The sequence below is a fragment of the Salmo salar genome, chromosome ssa21 (assembly GCF_905237065.1).
Source record: "Salmo salar chromosome ssa21, Ssal_v3.1, whole genome shotgun sequence".
In the NCBI taxonomy this organism is placed as follows: domain Eukaryota; kingdom Metazoa; phylum Chordata; class Actinopteri; order Salmoniformes; family Salmonidae; genus Salmo; species Salmo salar.
Genome location: NC_059462.1, coordinates 57,098,648 through 57,119,812, shown reverse-complemented (window position 1 = coordinate 57,119,812; position 21,165 = coordinate 57,098,648). Strand labels below are relative to the sequence as shown.

The 21,165-nt window shown below is 43.6% G+C and overlaps 1 protein-coding gene across 1 annotated transcript in view; it reads left to right on the top strand.

The window, feature by feature from the left end:
- Positions 1-4,091: 4,091 nt before the first annotated feature.
- Positions 4,092-21,165, top strand: part of bmpr2b (bone morphogenetic protein receptor, type II b (serine/threonine kinase)) — a 137,514-nt gene continuing 120,440 nt past the window's right edge. The window contains exons 1-2 of the mRNA XM_045704929.1: positions 4,092-4,179; positions 5,102-5,255. Of these exons, the coding sequence (XP_045560885.1) occupies positions 4,177-4,179; positions 5,102-5,255 (157 nt within the window). The 5' untranslated portion in view covers positions 4,092-4,176. The remainder of the gene's footprint in view (positions 4,180-5,101; positions 5,256-21,165) is intronic.

Here is a 21,165-nt window from a genome sequence, read left to right as displayed (position 1 = left end):
AGCTCCCTCACGACGCCAGGACAGCGGAGTCAATCACCACCTTCCGGAGACACCTGAAACCCCACCTCTTTAAGGAATACCTGGGATAGGATAAAGTAATCCTTCTACCCACACCCCCCCCAAACCACCCCCACCCAAAAATAAAATATATATATATATATATATATATATATATGTACTATTGTAAAGTGGTTGTTCCACTGGATATCATAAGGTGAATGCACCAATTTGTAAGTCGCTCTGGATAAGAGCATCTGCTAAATTACGTAAATGTAAATGTAAAGGGAAGCACTGCCGAGAGCTGCCCAGTGACACGAGCCTACCAGATGAGCCAAACTACTTCTATGCTCGCTTCGAGGCAAATAACACTGAAACATGCATGAGAGCACCAGCTGTACCAGAAGACTCTGTGATCACACGCTCCGCAGCCAATGTGAGTAAAACCTTTAGACAGGTCAACATTCACAAGGCCGCAGGGCCTGACGGATTACCAGGACGTGTACTGCGAGCATGCACTGACCAACTGGCAAGTGTCTTCACTGACATTTTCAACCTCTCCCTGTCCGAGTCTGTAATACCAACATGTTTTAAGCAGACCACCATAGTCCCTGTGCCCAAGAACACTAAGGTAACCTGCCTAAATGACTACCGACCCGTAGCACTCACATCTGTAGCCATAAAATGCTTTGAAAGGCTGGTCATGACTCACATCAACACCATTATCCCAGAAACCCTAGACCCACTCCAATTTGCATACCGCCCCAACAGGTCCACAGATGATGCAATCACTCCACACTGCCCTTTCCCACCTGGACCAAAGGAACACCTATGTGAGAATGCTATTTATTGACTACAGCTCAGCGTTCAACACCATGGTCCCCTCAGAGCTCGATCAATAAGCTAAGGACCCTGGGACTAAACACCTCCCTCTGCAACAGGATCCTGGACTTCCTGACGGGCCGCCCCCAGGTGGTGAGGGTAGGTAACAACACATCTGCCACGCTGATCCTCAACACTGGAGCCCCTCAGGGGTGCGTGCTCAGTCCCCTCCTGTACTCCCTGTTCACCCACGACTGCACGGCCAGGCACGACTCCAACACCATCATTAAGTTTGCCGATGACACAACAAGGGTAGGCCGTGTGGTGCCAGGACAACAACCTCTCCCTCAACGTGATCAAGAGAAAGGAGATGATTGTGGACTACAGGAAAAAGAGGACCGAGGATGCCCCCATTGTCATCGACGGGGCTGCAGTGGAGCAGGTTGAGAGCTTAAAGTTCCTTGGTGTCCACATCACCAACAAACTATCATGGTCCAAGCACACCAAGACAGTCGTGAAGCAGGGATAGGGATATGTGTTAGGGATAGAGACATATTACCATGGGTTATAGTGTAGTATAGTATAGTAGCATTGTGGACTGCTCCGCTGTGTGTTAGGTATAGAGACATATTACCAGGGGTTATAGTGGGCTGTGTGTTAGGTATAGAGACATATTACCAGGGGTTATAGTGGGCTGTGTGTTAGGTATAGAGACATATTACCATGGGTTATAGTGGGCTGTGTGTTAGGTATAGAGACATATTACCATGGGTTATAGTGGGCTGTGTGTTAGGTATAGAGACATATTACCAGGGGTTATAGTAGGCTGTGTGTTAGGTATAGAGACATATTACCAGGGGTTATAGTGGGTTGTGTGTTAGGTATAGAGACATATTACCAGGGGTTATAGTGGGCTGTGTGTTAGGTATAGAGACATATTACCAGGGGTTATAGTGGGCTGTGTGTTAGGTATAGAGACATATTACCAGGGGTTATAGTGTAGTATAGTATAGTAGCATTGCGGACTGCTCCGCTGTGTGTTAGGTATAGAGACATATTACCAGGGGTTATAGTGGGCTGTGTGTTAGGTATAGAGACATATTACCAGGGGTTATAGTGGGCTGTGTGTTAGGTATAGAGACATATTACCAGGGCTTATAGTGGGCTGTGTGTTAGGTATAGAGACATATTACCAGGGGTTATAGTGTAGTATAGTATAGTAGCATTGCGGACTGCTCCGCTGTGTGTTAGGTATAGAGACATATTACCAGGGGTTATAGTGGGCTGTGTGTTAGGTATAGAGACATATTACCAGGGGTTATAGTGGGCTGTGTGTTAGGTATAGAGACATATTACCAGGGGTTATAGTGGGCTGTGTGTTAGGTATAGAGACATATTACCAGGGGTTATAGTGGGCTGTGTGTTAGGTATAGAGACATATTACCAGGGGTTATAGTGGGCTGTGTGTTAGGTATAGAGACATATTACCAGGGGTTATAGTGGGCTGTGTGTTAGGTATAGAGACATATTACCAGGGGTTATAGTGGGCTGTGTGTTAGGTATAGAGACATATTACCAGGGGTTATAGTGGGCTGTGTGTTAGGTATAGAGACATATTACCAGGGGTTATAGTGGGCTGTGTGTTAGGTATAGAGACATATTACCAGGGGTTATAGTGGGCTGTGTGTTAGGTATAGAGACATATTACCAGGGGTTATAGTGGGCTGTGTGTTAGGTATAGAGACATATTACCAGGGGTTATAGTGGGCTGTGTGTTAGGTATAGAGACATATTACCAGGGGTTATAGTGGGCTGTGTGTTAGGTATAGAGACATATTACCAGGGGTTATAGTGGGTTGTGTGTTAGGTATAGAGACATATTACCAGGGGTTATAGTGGGCTGTGTGTTAGGTATAGAGACATATTACCAGGGGTTATAGTGTAGTATAGTATAGTAGCATTGTGGACTGCTCCGTTGACAGTGAATGATTTCCGACAGAATGCAATTTAAACATTTTTTTAACTAGGCAAGTCAGTTAAGAACAAATTCTTATTTACAATGACGGCCTTCCCCGGCCGATGCTGGGCCAATTGTGCGCCGCCCTATGGGACTCTGAATCACGGCCGGATGTGAAACAGCCTGGAATCAAACCAGGGACTGTAGTGATGCCTCTTACACTGAGATGCAGTGCCTTAGATTGCTGCGCCACTCGGGAGTTTGATGCATCTGGTGGCCTTGATCACAGCAATAGCGTTGGGGGGGGCGGCAGGTAGCCTAGTGGTTAAGAGCGTTGGACTAGTAACGAAAGGTTGCAAGATTGAATCCCTAAACTGACAAGGTAAAAATCTGTCGTTCTGCCCCTGAACAAGGCACTGTTCCTAGGCCGTCATTGAAAATAAGAATTTGTTCTTAACTGACTTGCCTAGTTAAATAAAGGTAAAATAAATTTAAAAAAATAAAAATTGTGTTTTGGTACACCAGAAATCAATGAATTTCCAATGGAAAGCTACGTTTGCCTTGCAGCATTGCATTGCAGAGGCAGTTGCATTGTGTTCTGTGTGGACCATAGGTTGGATAAATCCAACATATGCATCAAATTCTATATATAGATGGCTTTGAGTCTGATAAAATGCGGAATAATCTGAAATATGAAGTTCTTCACGAGGTGATGATATCAAATCCCCCCCCCCTCTACCATTTATTTAACAATCATTTGAAAAGAAAACGTAGTTGTGAATGTTTTTTTTTTTTTTTTGCGGACCTGGGGGGGTCTCCTTTACCCCCAGTAGATAAATGGTGTCTGCAGTTCACCTTCCTGTGACGTTATGTTGATAATGACCGGGGAGAACATTGGGTGGAGGAGGAGGCGGGACTCGGTCTGTCTGTCTGCCTGCCTGCAGCCAGCTGGTTCATTCCGATATTATGGGAGACCTTTTCTAGCCCAGGAAATAACACTTCTAATTTAGTGTAAAATTATAGCGAAAATTATTAACAACATTTAAAAAAATATATATGTTTGATAGAGAAGTTTAAAAAAAAAAAATCCTGTTGAAGTCACAGAGCTATGGCTAATTTAGGACAAACGTTTTCCATCCGGTTTAGGATTTATGCATCTAAACAGGTTGAAGTGCCTGAGATTTAGCCAATCTGTTTTTTTTCTGAAAGTCAAACATGTAATTTTTTTCTGATAGAATACTAAAAATGTAAATATATATATATTTCCCCTGTAAACCGACGAGATCCAAAAGGCACCATAATATAGGAATGAGCCAGCCCAGCAGCAGCTCAGCCCTAGACTGTACAGAAGCCAAGTTGAAGGCTGGGCTCTGATAACACAAAGCTATGGTTAAAATCAAATGGTAATACGTTAACTACATATAACGATTACTGGAAATCTGTTTTAACTACTGCAACATTTTGAACTCTTCGATTTGAAATAAAGGCCCTTTTTGGGGGGGTAGGGGGGGGGGAGTGTAATGGCCACAGTCTCTGCATACCGACCCAACACCAGTCGGTCTTGTCTTGCTCTACGTGAAGAGGATTTTCCATCAGGACACAACAGGATTTTTTTGTATTTTTTTTGTTTTTGTTAATCGTCTGCGTGTTGGATATCAGACGGATTTGATCGGAATATATATATCTATTTTTTTTTTTTTAAACAAGTTGGATTATCAATTGTATAATTCCCGTTTTAGTTAAATGAGATGAGTTGTTGGTGGTTATCTGAGCGACCAGACGTCGGGAATATGACCGTGTCTGGTTAGCTGACGTTAGGGGGACGTGTGAGGTTACTAGAACTGCGTTAAACGGATGGTAAAATACTAGCACAAAACAGCTAGTTGCTTTTCAACTATCATTATTTTTCTTTCTTTCATTTTTGTTTGTTTCGCGAATGCTAGTTTAGCTTGTTCGTTAGTAACGTTTTGACGGCTGAATATGTCGGTAACGTTAACGTTACTGTAGCCCGGTACAGTGGAGAATCGGGATGTCGAACTAAGAAACGTTTTGGTAATTAAAATAACAGCTAGCTAGGTTATAAAGTCGACAGACAACGTTAGATATTTTGATAGCTCATAAATTGTTGCAATATTGATGTTTAGCTTGTGATTTTTATATATATTTTTTTTATTTATATATATATATATATATATATATATATATATATATATATATATATATATATATATATATATATATATATAATTTTTGTTGCATTACATTGTCTGGGATGTAAAAGACCTCATCCGTTTTATATTGATGTGGACTATGTTGGATTATTAGATAGTTCCGGGTGAATGTGCTCGTCTGGATCACAGACAGAAGAGAGAGGGAAATAGGGCAAGCCGTCCCAAACCATCAGCCATGGCCGTCCTGGGCCGAGTGTCTGGGCTGCTCCTGGGGCTGTACGGTATCCTGCTCCTCGGTCCCGTCGCTGGTAAGTTTCACCTAATTAATACCATCAAATAAATATACATAAATATATATCCATATCATGTCATTGGAAAATAGGTTTAACATAATGGATATATATTTGAACCATATCTCACAAACTCCCGAGGTAGCCTTATTGCTATTATAAACTGGTTACAAACGTTATTAGAACAGTAAAAAACTACATGTTTTGTCATACCTGTGGTATAAGGTCTGATATACCACGTCTGTCAGCCAATCAGCATTCAGGGCTCCAAACCACCCACTTTATATGGACTATTGTATTACCTGGGCCTTTCCTAGCTACAGAATGGTAACACCAGCTAATGTGATTTAACCAAAACATTTTGGACCGTTTTATACGGGTCATTTTTAACTAACCTCTTCGTCTTCGATTCTTGGGAACAGGAGTCTCATTTTTGTATTTTGTTTTTATAACTGAGCATTTTTCTAAATTCAAAAACGGACCCCTGCAACTGGACACGGACATTTTATGAGACTCTTGTTTCCACAAAATGAGGACGAAGATAGTATCGCAAATACCAGGTTAGTTGGAAAAATCTCTGGCAATGTTTTGTATATAGCCACACCAGTAAGTGCCAGTATAATGTTGGTTATGTCATATTATCTGGTGTGACCATCTGTAGCAGGGTCATTCCATGTCATTTCAGCAAGCCATGACACCCACCATCTCACATTTGTTTGGAAACGGTTTCTTCCATTAGATAACAGATAAGATAAGCATTCCTGCAACATTATTTTTTGTTGTTGAAATTGAACATATTTTAACCCCTGGAGAAATTAAGGTAATTGATTGCATCCAAATTGGCCATTTTGTTTTTTTTTTATTTATAAGATTCATATAATATTAAATAAATATAATACCGAACATCAAACTTTTACTTCTTCTAATGAGTAAAACACGAGGAATCCCAAACAATAGTCAAACCCCCCTCACACCCCAGACCCCCCTCCCACCCCAGACCCCCCTCACACCCCAGACCCCCCTCACACCCCAGCCCCTCCCACCCCAGACCCCCTCCCCCTCACCCCCCCCCCCACCCCATGCTATTCCCACCCCAGACCCCCTCACACACCATGCTATTCCCACCCCAGACCCCCCCTCACACACCATGCTATTCCCACCCCAGACCCCCCCTCACACCCCATGCTATTCCCACCCCAGACCCCCCCACACCCACCCCTCACACCCCATGCTATCCCCCCGCCCTCCCACCCCAGACCCCCCTCACACCCCATGCTATTCCCACCCCAGACCCCTCACACCCCATGCTATCCCCACCCCAGACCCCCCCTCACACCCCATGCTATTCCAACCCCCCCTCACACCCCATGCTATCCCCACCCCAGACCCCCTCCACCCCCTCCCACCCCAACCCCCTCACACCCCATGCTATCCCACCCCAACCCCCCTCACACCCCATGCTATCCCCACCCCAGACCCCCCCCCCTCACACCCCATGCTATTCCCACCCCAACCCCCCCTCACACCCCATGCTATCCCCACCCCAGACCCCCCTCACACCCCATGCTATTCCCACCCCAACCCCCCCCTCACACCCCATGCTATTCCCACCCCAAAAGCCAGTGTCTTGTGTCCGATTACATGTACTAATATACTACATACCTAAAACTGCATAATAATTTCGGCTTTTGATCTTGTAGAATTCACTCGTCTTTTCCCGACTCACGTGTTTGACAACAGCTCATAATCAGATAAAATTTACGCCGCTGTTCCATAACGAACATAATGAACGAATGACGAGAGTCAACTCAATCACACATTAGATTATGTATTCGGAGCACTATTTTAACATTTTCACATACTATAAAACATAAAACAATTTTCGCATACTATTTAGTACGCTAGTATGGGTATTCGGATATGGCCAGTGTCGGTTCTCTGTCTGACAAGTAGTATGGCGCTACGACTTGTAGTATTGTTTCTTCATACAATGTAATGTATTCCCAGTGAATTTGGTGATGGTTATTTTCCCCTGTTCAGTGAAATTTGTCATTGAAGTTGTTAGGTTTTAGGTCCCATTATACAGCCTGATATTACCAGGTTTGACAATTTTGCTCACCGCTTAAACGGCCATTTTTTGCCGTTTTTTCTGTCAAAACAATAAGAAACAATCATAAAATTCCACATCGATTCACAATTCAGAATAATGGTCCTATTACATACATTATATATACAGCAGTATGTGGACACCCCATCAAATGAGTAGAACAGGTGTGTAAAAGCGAGCACACAGCCATGCAATCTCCGTAGACAAACATAGGCAGTAGAATGGCCCGTACTGAAGAGCTCAGTAACTTTCAACGTGGCACCATCATAGGATGACACCTTTCCAACAAGTCAGTTCGTCAAATTTCTGCCCTGCTAGAGCTGCTCCCCAGTCAACTGTAAGTGCTTTTATTGTGAAATGGACGGCTCAGCCGTGAAGTAGTAGGCCACACAAGCTCACAGAACGGGACCGCAGAAGAGTGTAAAAGGCGCGTAAAAATCATCTGTTCTTGGTTGCAACAGCCACTACCGAGTTCCAAACTGCTTCTGGAAGCAACGTCAGCACAAGAACTCTTCGTCGGGAGCTTCATGAAACGGGTTTCCATGGCCGAGCAGCCGCACACACAAGCCAAAGATCACAATGCGCAATGCCAAGGGTCGGCTGGAGTGGTGTAAAGCTCGCCGCCATTGGACTCTGGAGCAGTGGAAACGCGTTCTCTGGAGTGATGAATTACACTTCACCATCTGGCAGTCCGATGGACAAATCTGGGTTTGGTGGATGCCAGGAGAACGGTACATGTCCGAATTGATAGTGCCAACTGTAAAGTTTGGTGGAGGAGGAATAATGGTCTGGGGCTGGTTTTCATGGTTCGGGCCCCTTAGTTCCAGTGAAGGGAAATCTTAACGCTACAGCAATACAATGACGTTCTAGATGATTCTGTGCTTCCAACTTTGTGCCAACAGTTTGGGGAAGGCCCTTTCCTGTTTCAGCATGACAATGCCCCCGTGGACAAAGCGAGGTCCATACAGAAATGGTATGTTGAGATCTGTGTGGAAGAACTTGACTGGCCTGCACAAAGCCCTAACCTTAACCCCATCAAACACCTTTGGGATGAATTGGAACACTGATTGCGAGCCAGGCCTAATCGCCCAAAGTCAGTGCCGACCTCACTAATAGTCTTGTAGCTGAATGGAAGCAAGTCCCCGCAGAAATGATCCAACATCTAGTGGAAAGCCTTCCCAGAAGAGTGGAGGCTGTTATAGCAGCAATGTTCCAACATCTAGTGGAAAGCCTTCCCAGAAGAGTGGAGGCTGTTATAGCAGCAATGTTCCAACATCTAGTGGAAAGCCTTCCCAGAAGAGTGGAGGCTGTTATAGCAGCAATGTTCCAACATCTAGTGGAAAGCCTTCCCAGAAGAGTGGAGGCTGTTATAGCAGCAATGATCCAACATCTAGTGGAAAGTCTTCCCTGAAGAGTGGAGGCTGTTATAGCAGCAATGTTCCAACATCTAGTGGAAAGTCTTCCCAGAAGAGTGGAGGCTGTTATAGCAGCAATGTTCCAACATCTAGTGGAAAGTCTTCCCAGAAGAGTGGAGGCTGTTATAGCAGCAATGTTCCAACATCTAGTGGAAAGTCTTCCCAGAAGAGTGGAGGCTGTTATAGCAGCAATGTTACAACATCTAGTGGAAAGCCTTCCCTGAAGAGAGGAGGCTGTTATAACAGCAATGATCCAACATCTAGTGGAAAGTCTTCCCTGAAGAGTGGAGGCTGTTATAGCTGCAATGTTCCAACATCTAGTGGAAAGTCTTCCCAGAAGAGTGGAGGCTGTTATAGCAGCAATGTTCCAACATCTAGTGGAAAGTCTTCCCAGAAGAGTGGAGGCTGTTATAGCAGCAATGTTCCAACATCTAGTGGAAAGTCTTCCCTGAATAGTGGAGGCTGTTATAGCAGCAATGATCCAACATCTAGTGGAAAGTCTTCCCAGAAGAGTGGAGGCTGTTATAGCAGCAATGTTCCAACATCTAGTGGAAAGTCTTCCCTGAAGAGTGGAGGCTGTTATAACAGCAAAGGGGGGGGGGACCAACTCCATATTAATGACTTCCCAGAAGAGTGGAGGCTGTTATAGCAGCAATGATCCAACATCTAGTGGAAAGCCTTCCCAGAAGAGTGGAGGCTGTTATAGCAGCAATGTTCCAACATCTAGTGGAAAGCCTTCCCAGAAGAGTGGAGGCTGTTATAGCAGCAATGTTCCAACATCTAGTGGAAAGCATTCCCAGAAGAGAGGAGGCTGTTATAACAGCAATGTTCCAACATCTAGTGGAAAGTCTTCCCAGAAGAGTGGAGGCTGTTATAGCAGCAATGTACCAACATCTAGTGGAAAGCCTTCCCAGAAGAGTGGAGGCTGTTATAGCAGCAATGTTCCAACATCTAGTGGAAAGCCTTCCCAGAAGAGTGGAGGCTGTTATAGTTATAGTGTCCACATACGGTAAGTATTCAGACCCCTTCCCTTTTTCCACATTTTGTTACGTTACAGCCTTATTCTAAAATGGATTCAATTAATATTTTCTCATCGATGACAAAGTGAAAACAGGTTTTTAGAATTTTGGGCAAATGTATTAAAAATACAAAACAGATATACCTTATTTACATAAGTATTCAGACCCTTTGCTATGAGACTCTAAATTGAGCTCAGGTGCTTCCTGTTTCCATTGATCATCCTTGAGATGTTTCTACAACTTGATTGGAGTCCATCTGTGGTAAATTCAATTGAATGGACATGATTTGGAAAGGCACACATGTCTATATAAGGTCCCACAGTTGACAGTGCACGTCAGGGTAAAAACTAGGGCTTGGTGTGACGGACAGGGCTTGGTGTGACGTGGGCAGGGCTTGGGGTGACGTGGGCAGGGCTTGGTGTGACGTGGGCAGGGCTTGGGGTGACGTGGGCAGGGCTTGGGGTGACGTGGGCAGGGCTTGGTGTGACGTGGGCAGGGCTTGGGGTGACGGGGCAGGGCTTGGGGTGACGGACGGGGCTTGGGGTGGCGTGGCAGGGCTTGGGGTGGCGTGGCAGGGCTTGGTGTGACGGACGGGGCTTGGGGTGGCGTGGCAAGGCTTGGGGTGGCGTGGCAGGGCTTGGTGTGACGGACAGGGCTTGGGGTGACGGGGCAGCATGAAGGAGAGAGACAACTGAAGTAGCGAACACAGGAAACTATGAACACAGACATTACGCCCGCCAGAGTGGTGGATCACATTGAACAAACCAAACATGGAAATATCGTTATAGAAGGTAAAGTAAAAAACCCAAACTGGTCCCTGCATCAATACCGGTATATAGTCAAATATGGTATACCACACACACACACACACACACACACACACACACACACACACACACACACACACACACACACAGCTCTGACACACACACACACACACACACACACACACACACACACACACACACACACACACACACACCTGCTCTGACACACACACACACACACACACACACAAGTAGACGGCTCTTCAAGCACTAAAATGTTTTACACGAGCAAAACTGTGAACCGTGAACACTGACTTGCTCCGAAGACTTCAGAAACATCATCCAATAAAGTAAGTCCCTGTAACACACAGTAAACTGTGACGATCCCCGTATGCTGATAGTGTAATCAGCAGTTTAAACGGAGGAAGGGAGGGTCTGGGAGGATTTTGTCTGGTGTGTCTGTGAACAGGACACTGTGATCCTCTCCTGCTGCAGACTTCAGACTAAACAATGTTTCCCTCTGGCTCTATGGGGGAGGGGAGGAGGGGGAGGAGGAGGAGGGAGGGGGAGGAGGGAGGAGGAGGAGGGGGAGGAAGGGAGGGGAGGAGGGAGGAGGGGGAGGGGAGAAACATTCCCTTGTGGTGACGCTGACCCCCCCTGACTATTTCTGCTGGCGCTGAACAGACTGAAAACCTCCCCTCCCCCACCATACTCATTCACCCAGTGGTAGACTGCCTGCCCTGCCGCCCAGACACATTTCACACACTCATTTAAATGTCATTTTCAGAGGAAATGCTGGTCTATGCCCCTCTACCAGACAGTACTGTAGTCTATACAGACTGCCCTCTACCAGACAGTACTGTAGTCTATATAGACTGCCCTCTACCAGACAGTACTGTAGTCTATACAGACTGCCCTCTACCAGACAGTCCTGTAGTCTATATAGACTGCCCTCTACCAGACAGTACTGTAGTCTATATAGACTGCCCTCTACCAGACAGTACTGTAGTCTATATAGACTGCCCTCTACCAGACAGTACTGTAGTCTATATAGACTGCCCTCTACCAGACAGTACTGTAGTCTATACAGACTGCCCTCTACCAGACAGTACTGTAGTCTATATAGACTGCCCTCTACCAGACAGTACTGTAGTCTATACAGACTGCCCTCTACCAGACAGTACTGTAGTCTATATAGACTGCCATCTACCAGACAGTACTGTAGTCTATACAGACTGCCCTCTACCAGACAGTATTGTAGTCTCTCCTTGTTTTGTGTTGTCCTCTTGCCTCTACCAGACAGTACTGTAGTCTATACAGACTGCCCTCTACCAGACAGTATTGTAGTCTATACAGACTGCCCTCTACCAGACAGTACTGTAGTCTCTCCTTGTTTTGTGTTGTCCTCTTGCCTCTACCAGACAGTATTGTAGTCTATACAGACTGCCCTCTACCAGACAGTATTGTAGTCTATACAGACTGCCCTCTACCAGACAGTACTGTAGTCTCTCCTTGTTTTGTGTTGTCCTCTTGCCTCTACCAGACAGTATTGTAGTCTATACAGACTGCCCTCTACCAGACAGTATTGTAGTCTATACAGACTGCCCTCTACCAGACAGTACTGTAGTCTCTCCTTGTTTTGTGTTGTCCTCTTGCCTCTACCAGACAGTATTGTAGTCTATACAGACTGCCCTCTACCAGACAGTATTGTAGTCTATACAGACTGCCCTCTACCAGACAGTATTGTAGTCTATACAGACTGCCCTCTACCAGACAGTCCTGTAGTCTCTCCTTGTTTTGTGTTGTCCTCTTGCCTCTACCAGACAGTATTGTAGTCTATATAGACTGCCCTCTACCAGACAGTATTGTAGTCTATATAGACTGCCCTCTACCAGACAGTACTGTAGTCTCTCCTTGTTTTGTGTTGTCCTCTTGCCTCTACTCGTCTCTATATCACCTCTTCCTCTTCTATCCGTCCATAACAGATTGGGCTTATTGTTCCCCCATAAACAACCAGCTGTTTAGTTCCAGCTGCATGATGCCACTAAGGGTGCGTTCGTAAATTCACTCTGGAGTGGCAGTGCGCTCTGGGCGTTTTTATATATTCAGAGCGTTGTCGTATTGTCCGTTTTTATAAATTCAGAGCGTTGCCAGAATGCCCGTTTTTATAAATTCAGAGCGTTTACTGTCACTGGATGACTCTGGCCGAAGAGTAGGGTTGATCTGAGCGTTCTGACCTCACAACGGCAGTCAAGCTAACTGGCTAAAGTTGGCTAGCTTGCTCGCTACTTCCAGAGACAAATGAGAGAACACTCTGACTGTTTAACTCGCCCTACCAGAGCTGGTTAGACTGTTTTCATGTTATCCAGAGCGTTGGTGAAAAATGTAACTGTGCTGCTGGCAACAATTTAATTATGTTTTTTTTTTTTGGGGCCGACGTTAAGTGACACCGGTCATATTCAACGGGTGTTGAGCGTTCGTACATTCGTCAGTTATTCTGCGCTCTGGTACAGTCAGACGAGAGTGCTATGAAATCAGAGTAGATAGCCAGAGTGAATTTACGAATGCACCCTAAATGAACTGCTGTCCGTCTCTGACAATGTGTTGATCAGTCTGGCCTGAGGGGTGTCATAACAAAACAAGCTACATGTACTGCGTTTTCTAAAGCTAGCTAGCTTCAGTTAGCTTCACATTCCAGTTCGGTTATGGGTCTGAATGGTTATGGGTCTGAATGGTTATGGGTCTGAATTAATAACTGTTATAGTATACCACCATCTGAATGGTTATGGGTCTGAATGGTTATGGGTCTGAATGGTTATGGGTCTGAATGGTTATGGGTCTGAATGGTTATGGGTCTGAATGGTTATGGGTCTGAATGGTTATGGGTCTGAATGGTTATGGATCTGAATGGTTATGAGTCTGAATGGTTATGGGTCTGAATGGTTATGGGTCTGAATGGTTATGGGTCTGAATGGTTATGGATCTGAATGGTTATGAGTCTGAATGGTTATGGGTCTGAATGGTTATGGGTCTGAATGGTTATGGGTCTGAATGGTTATGGGTCTGAATTAATAACTGTTATAGTCTACCACCATCTGAATGGTTATGGGTCTGAATGGTTATGGGTCTGAATGGTTATGAGTCTGAATGGTTATGGGTCTGAATGGTTATGGGTCTGAATGGTTATGGGTCTGAATGGTTATGGGTCTGAATGGTTATGGGTCTGAATTAATAACTGTTATAGTCTACCACCATCTGAATGGTTATGGGTCTGAATGGTTATGGGTCTGAATTAATAACTGTTATAGTCTACCACCATCTGAATGGTTATGGGTCTGAATGGTTATGGGTCTGAATGGTTATGGGTCTGAATGGTTATGGGTCTGAATGGTTGCCTCCTAAGAGAACAGTGCAGAGGCTATAAGTCATAGCTCAATTTAAGGCTAATGCTGCATGTCATGTTCATTAGCTCAATATAAGGCTAATGCTGCATGTCATGTTCATTAGGTCAATATAAGGCTAATGCTGCATGTCATGTTCATTAGCTCAATATAAGGCTAATGCTGCATGTCATGTTCATTAGCTCAATATAAGGCTAATGCTGCATGTCATGTTCATTAGCTCAATATAAGGCTAATGCTGCATGTCATGTTCATTAGCTCAGTATAAGGCTAATGCTGCATGTCATGTTCATTAGCTCAATATAAGGCTAATGCTGCATGTCATGTTCATTAGCTCAATATAAGGCTAATGCTGCATGTCATGTTCATTAGCTCAATATAAGGCTAATGCTGCATGTCATGTTCATTAGCTCAATATAAGGCTAATGCTGCATGTCATGTTCATTAGCTCAATATAAGGCTAATGCTGCATGTCATGTTCATTAGCTCAATATAAGGCTAATGCTGCATGTCATGTTCATTAGCTCAGTATAAGGCTAATGCTGCATGTCATGTTCATTAGCTCAATATAAGGCTAATGCTGCATGTCATGTTCATTAGCTCAGTATAAGGCTAATGCTGCATGTCATGTTCATTAGCTCAATATAAGGCTAATGCTGCATGTCATGTTCATTAGCTCAATATAAGGCTAATGCTGCATGTCATGTTCATTAGCTCAGTATAAGGCTAATGCTGCATGTCATGTTCATTAGCTCAGTATAAGGCTAATGCTGCATGTCATGTTCATTAGCTCAATATAAGGCTAATGCTGCATGTCATGTTCATTAGCTCAATATAAGGCTAATGCTGCATGTCATGTATTAAAAACAAGAAGGCTATGACATCTATTCCTGGGGTTTCCGGTAACTGGTAAATGGCAGCTTTCGGACGATAAAAAAACAATGAAAGGAAGATAAATCAAAGTGGTCAGGAAGTTAAAGCTTGGTCGCAAATGGGTCTTCCAAATGGACAATGATCCCAAGCATACTTGCAAATTTGTGACAAAATGGCTTAAGGACAACAAAGTCAAGGTATTGGAGTGGCCATCGCAAAGCCCTGACCTCAATCCTATAGAAGATATGTGGGCAGAACTGAAAAAGCGTATGCAAGCAAGGAGGCCTACAAACCTGACTCAGTTACACCAGCTCTGTCAGGAGGAATGGGCCAAAATTCACCCAACTTATTGTGGGAAGCTTGTGGAAGGCTACCCAAACGTTTAACCCAAGTTAAACAATTTAAAGGCAATGCTACCAAATACTAATTGAGTGTATGTAAACTTCTGACCCACTGGGAATGTGATGAAAGAAATAAAAGCTGAAATAAATCATTCTCTCTACTATTATTCTGACATTTCACATTCTTAAAATAAAGTGGTGATCCTAACTGACCTAAAACAGGACATTTTCACTAGGATTAAATGTCAGGAATTGTGGAAAAACTAAGTTTAAATGTATTTGGCTGAGGTGTATGTAGACTTCCCGACATCAACTGTACGCATGACAAATGTACTTCATTCTCTGAGAGCTACCATACTGTATCTACAGCCTGGCTGAAACAACAGGCCAGTGGTCAGAGAAGCTGGGAGGAGAACCATAGACTGACAGTGGCAGACAGCCAAACAGCACAGAGACAGCCTTTCTGTTTGTGTGTGTGTGTGTGTGTGAGATATATATATATATATATATATATGCCAAGAGTGTTGCGAAGCTGTCATCAAGGCAAAGGCGTGGCTACTTTGAAGAATCTCAAATATAAAATATATTTTGATTTCTTTTACACTTTTTTTTGGGGGGTTACTACATGATTCCATATGTGTTATTTCATAGATTTGATGTCTTCACTGTTATTCTACAATGTATAAAATAGTACAAAATAAAGAAAAACCCTAGAATGAGTAGGTGTGTCCCAACTTTTGACTGGTACTGTATATACACACACATTTTTAAAGAGACATTTTATTTCATTGTTGTCAGTGTGTACAAATACTGTTATTATAACATTTTTGCCAAAACTACTTAAAATGTTGAAACCAGGTCAGAAGCAACCCACAGACATCCTGGTACCACTGTGTCAGAGCGTGACAAACAAGCACAGCGTAAACAGTAGTGATGTAACGATTCACCAATCAAGCACAGCGTCAACAGTAGTGGTGTAACGATTCACCAATCAAGCACAGCGTCAACAGTAGTGATGTAACGATTCACCAATCAAGCACAGCGTCAACAGTAGTGGTGTAACGATTCACCAATCAAGGACAGCGTAAACAGTAGTGATGTAACGATTCACCAATCAAGCACAGCGTAAACAGTAGTGATGTAACGATTCACCAATCAAGCACAGTGTAAAAAAGCCAGACTACGGTTTGCAACTGCACATGGGGACAAAGATTGTACTTTTTGGAGAAATGTCCTCTGGTCTGATGAAACAAAAATAGAACTGTTTGGCCATAATGACCATCGTTATGTTTGGAGGGAAAAGGGGGAGGCTTGTAAGCTGAAGAACACCATCCCAACCGTGAAGCACGGGGGTGGCAGCATCATGTTGTGGGGGTGCTTTGCTGTAGGAGGGACTGGTGCACTTCACAAAATAGATGGTGTCATGAGGAGAAAAATTATGTGGACATATTGGAGCAACATCTCAAGACATCAGTCAGGAAGTTAAAGCTTGGTCGCAAATGGGTCTTCCAAATGGACAATGACCCCAAGCATACTTTCAAAGTTGTGGCAAAATGGCTTTAGGACAACAAAGTCAAGGTATTGGAGTGGCCATCACAAAGCCCTGACCTCAATCCCATAGAAAATTTGTGGGCAGAACTGAAAAAGCGTGTGCAAGCAAGGAGGCCTGCAAACCTGACTCAGTTACACCAGCTCTGTCAGGAGGAATGGGCCAAAATTCACCCAACTTATTGTGGGAAGCTTGTGGAAGGCTACCCAAAACGTTTGACCCAAGTTAAACAATTTAAAGGCAATTCTACCAAATACTAATTGAGTGTATGTAAACTTCTGACCCACTGGGAATGTGATGAAAGAAATACAAGCTGAAATAAATAATTCTCTCTACTATTATTCTGACATTTCACATTCTTAAAATAAAGTGGTGATCCTAACTGACCTAAGACAGGGAATTTTTTACTAGGATTAAATGTCAGGAATTGTGAAAAACTGAGTTTAAATGTATTTGGCTGAGGTGTATGTAGACTTCCGACTTCAAATGTAGTTGGTACAGTAGTATGTATTTGGTACAGATATGGTAGTATGGAGTTGGTACAGTAGTATGTAGGATGTAGTTGGTACAGTAGCATGTACAGTAGCATGTACAGTAGTATGTACAGTAGTATGCAGTATGTAGTTGGTACAGTAGCATGTACAGTAGTATGTAGGATGTAGTTGGTACAGTAGCATGTACAGTAGTATGTACAGTAGTATGTAGGATGTAGTTGGTACAGTAGCATGTACAGTAGTATGTACAGTAGCATGTACAGTAGTATGTACAGTAGTATGCAGTATGTAGTTGGTACAGTAGCATGTACAGTAGTATGTACAGTAGTATGCAGTATGTAGTTGGTACAGTAGCATGTACAGTAGTATGTACAGTAGCATGTACAGTAGCATGTACAGTAGTATGTACAGTAGTATGTACAGTAGTATGTACAGATATGGTAGGATGTAGTATGTACAGTAGTATGTACAGTAGTATGTAGGATGTAGTATGTACAATAGTATGTAAATGTATTTTGAAGCTGAAGCACATCCACTGCTATTTCTATCAATTAAGAAAAAAAACATTCATTTGCAATGGATTTGAAAAACATTTGGGGACAATTTTTGATTTATCTGCTTTTCATAGTTTTTAATCGCCCTAAAGCTGCCATTTACCAGTTACCTGAAGCCCCGGGATAGCCTACCTTATATTGAGCTAATGAACATGACATGCAGCATTAGCCTTATATTGAGCTAATGAACATGACATGCAGCATTAGCCTTATATTGAGCTAATGAACATGACATGCAGCATTAGCCTTATATTGAGCTAATGAACATGACATGCAGCATTAGCCTTATATTGAGCTAATGAACATGACATGCAGCATTAGCCTTATACTGAGCTAATGAACATGACATGCAGCATTAGCCTTATACTGAGCTAATGAACATGACATGCAGCATTAGCCTTATATTGAGCTAATGAACATGACATGCAGCATTACCCTTATATTGAGCTAATGAACATGACATGCAGCATTAGCCTTATATTGAGCTAATGAACATGACATGCAGCATTAGCCTTATATTGAGCTAATGAACATGACATGCAGCATTAGCCTTATATTGAGCTAATGAACATGACATGCAGCATTAGCCTTATATTGAGCTAATGAACATGACATGCAGCATTAGCCTTATATTGAGCTAATGAACATGACATGCAGCATTAGCCTTATATTGAGCTATAACTTAGGAGGTCCAGGAATAGTTAACTAGAATAGCTGGATTTGTATGTTGTTGTTTTAGTTCTTATACTAATAGACTATTGGAAGAAGGATGCAAGCTCTTGTTTGCTGAATGTTAAATACAGCAGCCTATAGAACTGTTTACTACTGTTTACGCTGTGCTTGATTGGTGAATCGTTACATCACTACTGTTTACGCTGTGCTTGATTGGTGAATCGTTACATCACTACTGTTTACGCTGTGCTTGATTGGTGAATCGTTACATCACTACTGTTTACGCTGTTTACGCTAGTTAACTAGTGTTTATGATTGATTGTTTTTTTTATAAGATAAGTTTAATGCTAGCTAGCAACTTACCTTGGCAACGTAAAGCAGGTGGTTAGAGCGTTGGGCTAGTTAACGTAAGGTTGCATCCCCAAGCTGACAAGGTGAAAATCTGTCGTTCTGCCCCCTGAACAAGGCAGTTAACCCACTGTACCTAGGCCGTCATTGAAAATAAGAATGTGTTCTTTAACTGACTTGCCTAGTTAAGTAAATGTTTAAAAAAAATTATAATAATAGCATAAAAAACAAAAACCCCAAAAAAATCTGCAAATCGGTGGCCAAAAATACCGATTACCGATTGTTATGGAAACTTGAAATCGGCCCTAATTAATCGGCCATTCCGATTAATCGGTCGACCTCTAGTCTATAATCTATCATGTGTGTTGGATAATGGCACAATCATTAGGGCTCACGGAAAGTCTAATGTAGGGCTCACGGAAAGTCTGATGTAGGGCTCACGGAATGTCTAATGTAGGGCTCACGGAATGTCTAATGTAGGGCTCACGGAATGTCTAATGTAGGGCTCACGGAATGTCTAATGTAGGGCTCACGGAATGTCTAATGTAGGGCTCACGGAATGTCTAATGTTGACAGGAGAGACTGTAGTGGTGTTGACAGACCAGACTGTAGTGATGTTGACAGACCAGACTGTAGTGGTGTTGACAGGAGGGACTGTAGTGGTGTTGACAGGAGAGACTGTAGTGGTGTTGACAGACCAGACTGTAGTGGTGTTGACAGACCAGACTGTAGTGGTGTTGACAGGAGAGAGCCTCCTCTCCCCTCCTCTCCCCTCCTCTCCCCTCCTCCTACCCTCCTCTCCCCTCCTCCTACCCTCCTCTCCCCTCCTCTCCCCTCCTCCTACCCTCCTCTCCCCTCCTCTCCCCTCCTCCTACCCTCCTCTCCCCTCCTCTCCCCTCCTCCTACCCTCCTCTCCCCTCCTCCTACCCTCCTCCTACCCTCCATCCCCTCCGCTCCCCTCCTCCTACCCTCCTCTCCCCTCCTCTCCCCTCCTCCTACCCTCCTCTCCCCTCCTCTCCCCTCCTCCTACCCTGCCCCTACCCTGCTACCTGTTCCTCTTGCTGGGTCAACTCTTCCGCTGGCCAGCCCCTCCAACCATCACACTGTCACCTCCACGTAGGAAGGGTTCTCTCTCCTCCTCCTTTCTCGTCTCACCCTGTCTCTCTCTCTCAATTCAATTCAGTTCAATTTCAATTTAAGGGCTTTATTGGCATCAATCAAATGTGTTTAAATCAATCAAATGTATTTATAAAGCCCTTTTTACATCAGCTGATGTCACAAAGTGCTGTACAGAAACCCAGCCTAAAACCCCCAAACAGCAAGCAATGCAGGTGTAGAAGCACGGTGGCTAGGAAAACTCCCTAGAAAGGCCAAAACCTAGGAAGAAACCTAGAGAGGAACCAGGCTATGAGGGGTGGCCAGTCCTCTTCTGGCTGTGCCGGGTGGAGATTATAACAGAACATGGCCAAGATGTTCAAATGTTCATAAATGAGTAATGCCGAGGTCCTTCACAGTTTTATTTGAGACGACTGTACAACCATCCAGATTAATTGTCAGATCCAACAGAAGATCTCTTTGTTTCTTGGGACCTAGAACTAGCAGTTTAAAAGTAAAACATTTGCCGCCATCCACTTCCTTATGTCTGAAACACATGCTTCCTGGGAGGGCAATTTTGGGGCTTCACCATGTTTCATTGAAATGTACAGCTGTGTGTCATCCACATAGCAGTGAAAGTTAACATTATGTTTTCGAATGACATCCCCAAGAGGTAAAATATATAGTGAAAACAATAGTGGTCCTAAAACGGAACCTTGAGGAACTCCGAAACTTAACATTGATTTGTCAGAGGACAAACCATCCACAGAGACAAAGAAGGGCCAGAGAATTCCAGTTTTCTCTGTTCGTTTGTTAATTCTTTCCTGTGTGTCAAATAGTTATCTATTTGCTTTCTCATAATCTCTCTTGCTCTCTCTCAACATGCAAGAAAAGTTACGTTTTGTCACACGTTTTTTTGAGACACCAACCATTATAAAGGGTTAAACAGGTTTTTAATCAAACTACTATCCCACCTTTTTTTTCTCCAGATTATTATCTATGATTTATCACTAGACTACTCAGCATATAATCCCATTATAATGCTAATTAATAGTCTACTCACTATATTCCCCATTATAATCATACATCAACAAATGTATAGAAGAGGAGAAACGAATATGACAGATGGACGAATGGTCAGAAAACGGCAGCAGCAGTAATGTGGCTGACAGCGAGACCATGTGTTGCCCTCTGTCTTATCTGGTCTACCTCCTACTGATGCCACATGGTCAACCTTCTGACCTGGTCCAGGGGCTTTACCTCTCAGCCAAGGGGGAGAAGGTGGAGTCCCAA